The sequence below is a fragment of the Neoarius graeffei genome, chromosome 21 (assembly GCF_027579695.1).
Source record: "Neoarius graeffei isolate fNeoGra1 chromosome 21, fNeoGra1.pri, whole genome shotgun sequence".
Taxonomy (NCBI): domain Eukaryota; kingdom Metazoa; phylum Chordata; class Actinopteri; order Siluriformes; family Ariidae; genus Neoarius; species Neoarius graeffei.
Window position 1 is genome coordinate 9,780,102 of NC_083589.1, and position 12,277 is coordinate 9,792,378.

Here is a 12,277-nt window from a genome sequence, read left to right on the forward strand (position 1 = left end):
AAAAGTAGAAAGCAGCCTATTAGATAATAGTACTCATTCAAGTTGAAAGTAAGTGATAGATTACATGAACAAAATTTTAAAAATTAAAATCTAGCACTGGTCTTATTTTTTCTGTCAAGTTAAGCACCTGTGAGAACCAAAAAGCAAACCCATGTAAGATTCTAGATCTGCTCCATAATGAACAGGGTTTTTTCTAGAAAAATTTAGTATGAGGGCGCTCACCATGGCGAGGGAGCGAAGCGGGGGGGGGGGGGGGAGATGGTGCCGGTTGTCCCCCCCCCCGCCGTGCAAAGCCTTTGAAAAATGCTCCAATGGGACATTCTGAGGCTATCTGAGAGGGAAATTGTAACAAATTGTCTGTCAACATTGAAAAAGAAAGAAGTAATCTTCTTCTGCCCCGGACAGTCTTTGGCTTTCTTCCGCTTCGTGCCACGGGATGACATCTTTAAATGCCCAAGTGTCAACAAAAACAACTCGCGAACTACTACTTCTGTCAAAAGCTCCCGCGCCGGTGGGTGAAAGGTCATTGAGTCTCGAGAAATCTCGCTCTACAAGTCAGCTGACCTTGTATGTAACCCATGTCAAATCTCACGAGAGCAGCCGCAACAAGTAAACAACATGGCGCCTCAGTCTGGAAAACGCCAATTCGGATTGTTTTTGCACCGTCTGGCGGTGTATCTACTATGATTGGAATATTTTTGGAGCAATTATAACGTATTTGATGATCAGACACATTGTCACGTGGTGTTGCTGGGATGTTTTCACAGAGTCGGTAAGGGGGCGCACGCCGAGAGTAAGAGGGCGCAGCGCCCCTGTTACCCCGTTTAGACGAAAGCCTGATGAAACATTTGGCAACATTTCGGCCATAAATCGTAGTTTTTGGACAAGAATTCGTAGTCCGTATTTTGTTTTGAAAAATCGTAGGAACTACGGACAAATCGTAGGAGTAAACAGGTCTGCTTTAATTATAAATTGCTCTACGTCAGGAAAATATGTATCAATCTGAAGCTTTTTAACATGCTTAGTTTGTTTCAAAAAGTTCTTAATGTTTTCCACCGTATATGACTGAGCGGCAACACCGCTCAAACGCAAACTGCAGCTGACACTGCAGTCAGAGTCAAACTCACTTTCTGATTCATTTGTCGTTTTACTTTGAGCTTTGCTATGGACCCTAGCAGATTTATTTTTGTTAAGATCATGAGCCTGACTTCGTCTTCTCTTTTGTCTGGATCGAGGAACTTTAAAAGTTGGGTCTACTTCCTCTGCCTCCATTTGGGAACTTTCATCTTCGGCATCATTATCATCAGTCTGATCAGCGTCTAATGTGCTGTTTTGGGAGGTATTAGCGCTAGGTGTAACAGTGGGCTCAGCTTGAACATCTTCCCCAGGACTATTATGAGGCAAGGTGGTCTCTGGCTGAGGCCCCTCTCCCTCTGCTTGATCCCCTTCTGCACCCTCCCCTACACTAGTGGAATTATTACAATCAGTGGGTTGCCCGGCTTCACTATTCTGCTCGCTAACGTCACCCAACACATTAAGTCTAGCGGTAGCTGGCTCATCCCTTTTATCAGGACAGGCCCGCGCCATATGTCCAGTTTGCCCACAACTAAAACATTTCATCAAGCGAGAGGAAACATAGATTAGGGTAGCTAAACCCTTCCACCGTCACATTTAGAGTCAGATCCAAGTCACTATTGTCATCCAAAACCATGTAAACAAAACGTCTAAATGACACAACATGTCTCAAGTGGGGAATTGGTAGATATAGCTATCTTCCTAATAGGTGACACCAGTTTGCCATAGCGGGACAGAATTTGTCTGAATACCTTGTCCTTAATGAACGGGGGAACATTAGAAAGGATCACTTTCTTGGCAGGGGAAGATAGAGGAAAAACTGTGGTGAAAGTCTCACAAACTACAATACCACTTTCAACAATGGCGTTTACCAGGTCAACTGAATCCAAAAACAAAACAACTGCGCTGTTCATTCGAGCAGCAGAAATAATTCTATCGTGCCCTATGACTTCACCTACAGCTAAGCTGCAGTCTTCGACACTAGCACCAGAAGTTATTTTAATGCCATGTCGCCGCGTTAAGGATTCAAACCTCTCTGTGCCTGAGGCTGCCATACTACCAGCACGGCAGTGCCTCGGTAAGAGAAAAAACTAAACAAAACACACCAAAAGTGAACCTAAACTAGCTCACACACAATAAACAATAATCCAACAACAAATCAAACACATAAAGAGAAAAGATAAAGAAAGAGAGAAAGAGCAAAGGAACAGAGACGCCAGCACAGCGGCCGCACTCAGCACTCACTCACACGCTCAGGCCCTGCCCACTCACTCGGCATGCGCACAGAGAGAGAGAGAGAGAGAGAGAGAGACTGAGTGTTAAAGCAAACAGAAAGAAGAAGGACATTCAAAGCAACTGCTATGCTTCAGTAGGCATGAGAGACAGCAGAAGTAGTCCATGTGTTACACACCGCAGGTAATGGGGTGAGGTTCAAAATACAAAATAAAGACTATTTACACACATCAGGCCTGCCAACATTTACACATGTTAACATCATAATCCCCTGCGACAAACTGTCACTCAATAACGCACAAGAGAGCCGGTTTTACCCCCAAAAAACAACTGCTACAAATGAAACTGGCCAACTGACACATCAACTCTCTAATACTAATGCCGCTTTTCCACTACAAACGCGGCTGAGTCGGGCTGAGCCGTGCCGTGCTGAGTCGGGCTGAGCGGGGCTGTTGGAGTTGCATTTCGACTACAACCGCGCTGAACCGTACTGGCTGGAAGTGGGTGGACACATTGGGTGGAGTTAGCGAAAGTGGGTGGACGTCAGGTGATGTCGTTAAGCAGCGCAAACAGTGACATCAGTGAGCTTTTAAGCGGTAGTCTCACGACCCGAATAGTAAACAATAAACATGGAGGACATGGAGTCGTTAGTGTTGCTGGTCTTGGTGCTGTGGCTTGTTGTCACCGACAACGCGGACAGATACTGGCAAGAGCGTATAGATGAGGCGAGGCGCATAAGGCTTCAGAAATTCTCGTAATTCGTAATTATTCTTCTTCCAGGTTTGCGGTGTTTACAGATCCCAGCGCGCTCGCGGGGCATGTGTGGGCATGTAAGGACACTCCTCCTCACCAATCAGTGCACAGGGCAGTGTCTGCTCACGCCCCCAACCTCACTCGGCACGGCTTGGCTCGCTTCAGCCCCACTCCAAAACGGTGCGAGTTTTAGGGGCTAAGCAGGGCTGAAACGAGCTGAGTCGTGCTGGTTTTTGGTAGTCGAAACGCGAGCCGTGTCGGGCTGAAGTGAGCTGAAGTGAGCTGAAAAAGGGTAGTGGAAAAGGGCCATAAGACTCCTTAGAAACCCCACCCCCATTAATAATGTTTATTGCTGGGTTTCACGTGACGTCACATCCACCTCATTGGTTATTCAAACCTTTAGCTGGTGGTCTACCAAAGCTCAGTTGACAAAGCGTTTGTACGGAGAAGTTGCATTGCTCACGTGAAAAATGCCTCGAGTTGTTTTAGGTTGTTCGAATCGATCAAATCGTAAAACTGATAAAAAGTTTCTTCAGGGTTCCCCGTGAACGAATAAAAAAGGGTGAACAAACACAGGATTTCACAAAAGGACGTCGAGAAAGGTGGCTTTTCAGTGAACCCCTCACTGAAATCGAAGGGAGCTGAGTCGAAGCATGCTCGAGTTTGCAGTGATCACTTGGTGAAAGGTTTGTGTTTCCCTCTCAGCTACGTCCTTAGTGTTTTCCAAGTACTTTTCTTGCTATGTCTCGTTATTTTACGGTACTTTTTTTAAGTCACGAAGCGCTAAAGTCCCCAGCTGTTTCTTTATTTACGCCTCACAAAGTCCATATGCATGAAGGTCGCGACAAAATTTTTATCCAGCCATACGGTTACAATGCGCTGTGATCACTTCTCCATCTTGTTTAACTAAGATCCAGGTCTTTAAAGGGGTTTCTGATGATCTTTGTGAATGATTTACCTGAGAGATAAGAGCCAACACAAGTGAGAATCAAGCAAACTGTTGTTTGTTTACACTTCAGCTTGCAGCGCTTCATTGTAAAGACGCGAACGAAAAGCTTTAAAAAATAAAAATAAAAATACATGGGCAAAAACGATGCAGGATTCATTCGGCAGCAACTCGATAGCGAGGTCCTTTACCCAGCCACATACAAAAAAGTTGTAAGCCTCCGTACTCTTCCACGCTTTCATCTGTTTTGCGGTGTAGAAGGACGTCTGCAACACCAGATAGTTTGAGATGTCGGGGAACTCGACTGAAGGGTAGTTTTTGAGATCGTATGACAAATCCTTCTTTCCCAGACTGTAGGGGTCGATTCCATTGCACACAGCAATCTTCTGAATACATCTAAAGCGAGCAGTGGCTTCTAGATTACAAGCATACGCTGATAAGTTAGTTATCGCTAGTTGTTTGCACTACGGCAGCCGTTTAGACCACCAGCTATTTCACTTCCGGTAAAACTTGCCGCTAAGAAAAGTCACATGACTGAAACTCAGCAATAACTGGTGCACTTTCTCAGCTCAGTTTCCCTGCTGAAAAACACGAGCCTGACGTGGCACCTTCACTTTCTTTCACTGTGAATAAAGAACGCGTCGAGTTCATTAACACAATAAAATCTCGCAATGAGCAGCAGGTTCAACTCCGGCAGCACACCGTGAGCATCAGGTGAGGGACGCTACCAAAACCCTTCTCAGAAACTTTCCTCTGAAACAGACCCATGAGTCTGCAGAGAATCTTCACGCTAGCAGTGTGCAGTACAAGAACACTATACACAGAGAGAAGCTTACAAAACAGTACAAGGGAATCCTTTCAGTGAGGAATTATACAATAAATCAGGGGAATCTCAGAGATTTTTATATCCGAGCAGAGCAAGCTGGCACGCTTGCTGAAAAGAACCCACGTGCCAACATGAGCTGGTGAGGAGCTGAACGGTACAGTGGAGTGGGTGATGATCCAGGCTTATCATCACCATGGCTCAGCAGAAAAACCCAAACGAAGTTAAACACGAAATCTGTATGAAAGAATTCAATTATTCAACAATTCATTTACATTTAAAATGTATTTATGTTTAAAGTAGCTTAACAAGCCTATCCTGCTGAAGGAGAGATGTCCATTATTTCACAGCAGGCAAAGCTGTGAATTTATTTTAAACTGTTTATTCATTTACAGGTTTTTATTGTGCAAAGTAAAATAAAAAAAATATGATTTAATTAAACAGAAATATGTGTCTCGTTATTCTGATAAATCCACACGGTATCTCGGTGTATGTCTGCGATTCAAATCATCACATGCAGCTCTTTTATTGATTTTTAAAGTGCTCAAAAATACATGCCCCCATGACGCTGTTAATGTGGTCGAGATCACCACTGAAGCTCATGCCGGTGGACGTGATAGTTGCCAGATTACATTATAGTCTGCATGGAAATAAAACAAGACGACATGGTCATCACTATCCCCCACCATGAGCATTTTATCAAGACCTCTAACACTAACGCCCTTATAAGCCCATTGCTTTAATATTGGCTTATGATGTCGTAAGTGCTATGACACCTTCATAAAATGCTACCCAGCTTTTTTCAGTAGTATGAGCATGCAAAGTTTCATTGATGTCACTGATGTAGTTTCTGAGAAAACTTGTCCAGTTTGAGTCGACTTGTTCAAAGTCCAATAACACAAATCAAGGGCCATAACTCTGAAAATAGTAATTTCTTGTAAATGATTTTCGAACTCAACTTGCATCATGAATAGTAATATGAGCACGCAAAGTTTACCGGCGGACATTGACCAGTAATTTTCACATTTGTCCATCTGTATTTCAAAAGCATCAAACCGGATGGCCCATGAAAAATTGTAAAGATATGGGTCTAATCTACTTCCAAATGTTTTTCTTTTCTTCTAAATACTACACTGGGCGAATACATTACGTCGTAACACGTCCTGTGATTGGCCGATCGCAGACGCTCTCGATGAACGACAAGTCGCCTCTCATCAGCGAGTAGGAGTGCATTCTGGCCTGACACCAGGCGACACTTATCACCTGGGTAGATGCACCACTACCGTTAAAAGAAAATAGACTAGTACAGGTTTTGGACACTGAAAGTGTTTTTTCCTCATCGTATTTTAACCTTCTGGGGTCAAGAACTTCTTTAGCAAAGCTCAGCAGGTTTAGAATGAGTAGGTTATGTATGTAGATAAATATCTTTGCGGGTTTTTAATCATACAAGCATGATAAACATAGTGACAAACTTTATACTTTACACTTTCCTATGTGCCCACTGCCAAATATTATTACAGTTTTTAAATTATCTAAATTAGATGAAACATAAAACTTGTCCCCTTACTCAGTCACACCAGAGTCAGCGCACTGAGCGCCCACTTACACATTCATAAAAGACTGTTCCCATGGTAACAGCATGATAATCACTTTCACTCTTTCGGCTTCGATTGGTTTCTCTTTCGCAGTGTTTTCGTCTATTTTCTAAGTTCTAGTCCAACAGAGTTTAATCTGAATGCCTAATGATATGTCTAGTTCTGAGTCATTTTAAAAGTCATTTTGTTACAAAGTTACTCGGAATCTCATACTCAAAATTTTAACTCTATTATGTAAGAATAGTTGTATTGTTAATTACTACATTTCTTGCAGACTTATTATAAACATAGTGTCAAATAGTCATTGTTGACATAATGTTTCATGAGTGTTCTTATAGTACCTATATATAAGGACCAATAAGTTGTAACCAAGTAGAACATCCTTGGCTCCCCATACTTTTTTCTAGACATGGAACTGACCTGTGTGCTACTGGTTTCTTGGGTAGAACTTTAAGCATGTTTTTCATGAATCTTCTGACATTTTCTTGTAAATTATATTCAATTTGTAGTGTAATTAGCAACTAATGTCTAGTGTAATTTGGCCTTTGAAGATCACAAAAACGTACCTGGAAATAACTGAGCCTTTGGCCTTTGAAGATCACAAAAATGTGCCTGGGTAACATCTCCAGGCAACTAAAGCCCTTCAGCTTCCAGGGCCCTAAGGCGGACCCCGGACCCCCAGCTGCATTGTTCCGAATTTGGACAGACAGACAACAGTCCAGATTTGTCTGTCCTGCAACAGTCTGTAATAAGATACTGTATTCCCTGACTGCACTGTAGACTACATGTAAAGGGTGTGTGCCATCCTTTTATGTTTACGGTATCGTTAACACGCATGTTCACAAGCCAAAATGATAAGACGCTGCAGCAGGCTGTGTCGGCTGTCCGGCTACTGCTCGTATTCATTAATGGGGTATTCCTGTACTCACTATACCCTGCGTATGTACATGGAACATGTGCCGTTTTGGGGCTGAGCCTCACTTTGATTTTTACGACAGTGGCTGGATAGGTCTGTGAAAGATGTTGATTTTTGCAACAGCTCTGAAGAAAATCTGCTTGAAATCCCCTGAGTCTTGGGAACTAAGACTTGTTCACATGCAACTCACACAATCATTGTATAGTATCTTGAGTGGCCACTTCCATTCCCTCAGTGTACCTGGGTATATTCACTATCTTATGTGTACACTGAATGTTCTGAGCAGGAGCTCAGATTGCAGTTGCTAAAATAGTAATAATTTCTTGATATAAGGTGTTTTGTGGTCAGTGCACTGTAGTGTGTCATGTGGTAATGGATTATATGACAATACAACTTTTAATTACAACTGATACATTACCATATATCAGTTGTAATTATGTTTTATGCATATACCTACAACTCTGAAAGTTCCTACTTTTAAAACACATTTTTGATAGGGTAATTTTCTTTCAGAGATTTCTTTTATAACAACATGACTCTGACAGCTCAAAATGCATCTCCGGACATTTAAAAACTGCAGAGTTTCCGGGGGCCTCTGATGGCCCCCTGGCCTGACGGCCCCCCTTCCCATCTTCCTGGATCCGCCCCGAGGGTGTACCTTGCCTCTCACCCATAGTCAGCTGGGACAGGCCCAGCTTGCCCGAGACCCTGCACAGGGTAAGCAGTTATGGATGGATGGATTATCCTGTTAGTAGCAGGTAATAAATGCCCCGGACAGATGGAATACCATCGCCTGTTTCTGCATCTATAAACTCCTGCAGTAGTTCGAGTATCAACCCATTTGTTTTTGTTTGGGGGGTTTGTCAGGTATTCAGATAAGCCTGCCTGAGACTAAGAGCTGTGTGCAAGGACATGGAGGTATCTAAACTGCTTTTTAAAAGAACTCTTCATTGCCTCTCCTCCTGCTTGGCCTGATGGTGTCAAACCCCAGAAGACATTTAAACCTTGACGGGAAACTGACACACCCTTGTTTCTGGGACCTTACAGGGAGAATTGCTTTTTTAAGCTGGCGAGCAGGTCTGGTTCCATTCCCTTACTAAAGTTTGACTACAGGAGGCATGGCAGAGAGGGACTGGCCCTGGGAACACACAAACCTGTCAGAGCTTTGGATCATCATAGTTTGATTAATTAGCCTGCAAGAAGCTGCCTCAGCTCAGAGTATAATCACACCTTCCCTCTGCTCCCTTACCACTCACCAAAGAAGGGACCTGGAGCGTGTGCTCACACCCACTGTTCTGCCATCAGTCTGGGCTGCACTGTGATGGCTTCTCTTGTGCGACTCCAGGTGGACCTTCTTGGCAAAGGCACGGCCACACGTGTCACATGCGTGTAGCAAGAAGTTCTTGGTGACGCATACTTCAGTGCTGTCCTGTGCCACTTCACCACTGGACATTCCATTCAAGTTCTGGTTGCACAGGACAGATGAAGTGTGAAGCGAAAGACTTTGCCTGCGTGTGACTGGTGGTGATAGAGGTGGAACATCCCGTTTTCTGATTACAGGGTGCTCAGAAGACAGAGGGCTAACATTCTGCAGGCCGTGGGATGGTGTGGCGTCTCCTTTGTGGTGGCCATCTGGGTCACTCCTTACTGAACTGCCAAGCACGGTTTCAACTGGCTTCTTCACAACACGGCTCTCCAGACCCGGCAGGATCTTGGTCAGGTAAGCAGAGTTCTTCTTGTGCACGACAGTCACATGACGCAGCACATCACGTTTGCGGCGGGAGTCATAACGGCACAGCGGACAGCAGTAGAACTTAATGAAGATATCGGCTCCGTTATCAGTGTGCAGCTTGATGTGCTTGGCGAGATTCTGGCATGAACTGAAGTGCCGCTTACACAGCTTGCAGAAGAGCTGTTTAAAGTCGAAGCCTGCAGAGAACTTGGGCTTGTGCATCATTGGAGATTTCTCATCTTTATCCTCCTGCTGAGGCCTCTTGAGGAGGTGCTTGGTGTCAACACCCTCCTTGGATTGAAGCTTTTTGCCAAATGCAGAGCTGGAGACAGCACTTTTATCAGCAATGATCTCATGAACGAAATGCATGTGCCTCCTGAGCCGTGCCTGCGTGTTGTAACTCTTCTTGCAAATGAGGCACTTGCAGGTGGCCAGGTTGTACTGGGGCTGGGGAGAAACTGTCGGAGGGTCAGGACAGCGAGGGGCACAGGCTCCAGCAGACAGGACTTCGAGGTTGCTTGACTTGGCGGAGATATCAGTTGTGATCAGGTCATGCTGGAGGCCATGGTGCACCTCATCAAAGTGGCGCCGGACGTTGGCTTTGGTGGAAAAGGTTTTGAAACAGACTGGGCAGCATTTTCCAGTGGGCCTTGGCGAGTCCACCTGGTGCTCCTTCACCACAGAGAGCAGGCTGGTGGGCACTGTGCGTGTCGCCGTAAACCTGCACAGCTCCTCTAGCCGCTGCTTGTGCACTTCGCGGCAGTGGCGGCGTACACTGCGCCGTGAGCTAAAATCTTTGCCGCACAGGCAGCACGTGATAGAAAGGTCATCCATGCCACCACTGATGACCTCCTCCTCACTCACATCCTCCTGTTCCTCCTCACCTTGTGCATCTTTGTCTGCGTGTACCTCACCATCTCTCACACTTTCTCCTCCTGTATCATGTTCACCCACGTCTTGCTCTTGGCTCTCTGGTTGGTTGGGTTTCCAGACGTCCACACTATTGTCGGAGCTTTGGCAGGGAGAGTGAAGGTCCACGTCATTCCGTGGAGTCAGATGTTGAAACACAGCATTCTGGTTGCCTGTTATGGACTCCAGTCGCACCTCATGTTCCTCCTGGATGGGCTGGGGATAAATAACCTCCAGGAGCTCTTTAATGGCTATGCTCTGCCTGCAGGATCCTGAGGGCTCTACAAAAATGAAACAAGACAGCTTAATAACTTTCTATATCATACCTTTCCACTGTAATTATATTACAGTGCTTGAACTATTGCTACAATCCTCTACAGAGCTGCAGGTGACAAAATCTGAAAATAATTACTGACTTTTCAGTAAAAAAAAAAAGAAAAAAAAAAGAGCAATAAAAGATGTAATAAAAATGGGTGAACTTTAGGACAGACCTGGTTCTGGCAGCCTGGGAAAGCAGTAGAACTCCTTGTGTGTGATTAGGTTAGGAAGGCCACGGAAAAGGCTCCGACACAGCTTACACTCAAATATCGTGTCCACCTCTTTGAGTAATATGTGTTTCACCTGTGTACTACCTAGAAAAGGGAACACATGGGCAGTTTCAAGGCTCTTGAACCAGAATCATATTGCTTTAGCTCCTGCATCTCCCCCAGCTCAAGGATGTGGGTAAAGGTAAACACATTCACTGATGAAATAATAATAAGTATACACCGAATATAGACTCAAGACCAAGTATGGTACCTGTGCGAAAACATTCAATGATCTGCTGAATGCCAGAGTTGGAGGTCTGCAGCTGTCTCTGCAACAGTGGAGAGTCTCCAGGCTCGATACAGTGTGCTGAAACAAAACAGAGAAACAGTAAAACCTCTCAATAAATAAAGTTAAATCACCTTAGCGTGGTCTGATACAAAATGTGTGGCGCTAGATATCCTGATTATTAATAGTGATGATCATACACCATAGTTTTACAGTACGATTAATCTTAGACAAGGTGAGAATCCTGTGGGACACACAGACCTTTTTCAGGAACTTCAGAAGCATTTCCACTGCTGAAACTAGGGCTGATTTGAACTCACAAGTCACAGCTCTGGGAACTTTTTTCTTCCTGCTAAAGAATAGTGCTGCATTCGACAAAAGTACGGCCATACTGGATTAGCCAGATACATGGATGCATTGGGAGATGAAAACGAGGGTGGCGCTGTGTGACGTAGGATTCCGCACGACAGCATACCATGTCACGCATCAAACGGATGGAAGGTAAGCAGGTAAATATTTTTTTTAAATAAACAGGCAATAAACTAGCTACTCATTCATTTTGATTCCTTTTCTAATTCTGCATTGCCATAATTTTTGTGGAGAAATGCAAACAAATTGACCGAGAAGTCACGCTAGACCGTAATACTATACTATAGTCTAGTCGTCACAACAGAAGGACTCTTATGCACACTCTGGACAGCGCACGTGCCGAACTGACACACGCATGCCGCGAATGGCACACAGCTGCACAGGATTAAGGCACAATCAGTGCGCCTAAATAAGGACTCAGAATGCAGACTTACTTTGCGAAGTATTGCATTGTTGTGACACATTACTGAGCCCTGTTTCCTGTTCCTCGTTTTTGACCCTGTGATATTCTGTTTGTACCTCGTGTGACCTTTTGCCTGTTTTACCATTCACAATATACGCCTGCCCATTTGGACTGCTTGCCTGTTTGCACTTTTCTTTATAATAAAGATCTTCTGCACTTACATCCGTCTCCATCCATCCCTGACAGAATACTTCACTCCACTGACACTAGTAATAGCATGCACTTGTACACCTCCGCTGTGCTTGCGGAAAATGACATCACACATGATGGAGTTATGGCAGCCTCCCTGACAAAAAAATAGTCCTGTCTATTTTCATCACTTTCGTGGTTATATCGTCAAGAGCAAATTCAACATGCAGCTTTTTTTTAATAAAGGGACTGTGGGTGATAAAAGAGAGCAACTGGACTTGCTTGAAGATTCTTGAAGACGTTTCACCTCTCATCCGAAAGGCTTCTTCAGTTCTGTCTGACTAATAGGCAGTATCAGGCATTTACCCTCTCATGGATGAAAAGCAATCCTAAGGTATTGTTGAGTCATCCTGTTGGTGTGGGTCACTGGGGGCTGGGTGTGAACGGCCTAGAGAGTCGTTAGGGTGATCAATGGTTGTTGGTTCTCTCTGTCCTCCTGTGAGTCACTGAAAACAGCTGGGT

General features: G+C 44.5%; 1 protein-coding gene across 2 annotated transcripts in view; it reads right to left on the bottom strand.

The window, feature by feature from the left end:
• Positions 1-12,277, bottom strand: part of znf800b (zinc finger protein 800b) — a 51,279-nt gene that overhangs the window by 7,210 nt on the left and 31,792 nt on the right. Inside the window, exons 3-5 of one of the 2 annotated variants that reach the window (XM_060903559.1) lie at positions 10,780-10,875; positions 10,473-10,613; positions 8,597-10,262 (exon numbers count right to left, since the gene is read on the bottom strand). In XM_060903559.1, coding sequence (XP_060759542.1) covers positions 8,597-10,262; positions 10,473-10,613; positions 10,780-10,875 — 1,903 coding nt within the window. Of the gene's footprint in view, positions 1-8,592; positions 10,263-10,472; positions 10,614-10,779; positions 10,876-12,277 lie in introns of those variants that run through there. The other variant, XM_060903558.1, reaches the window with a different exon arrangement.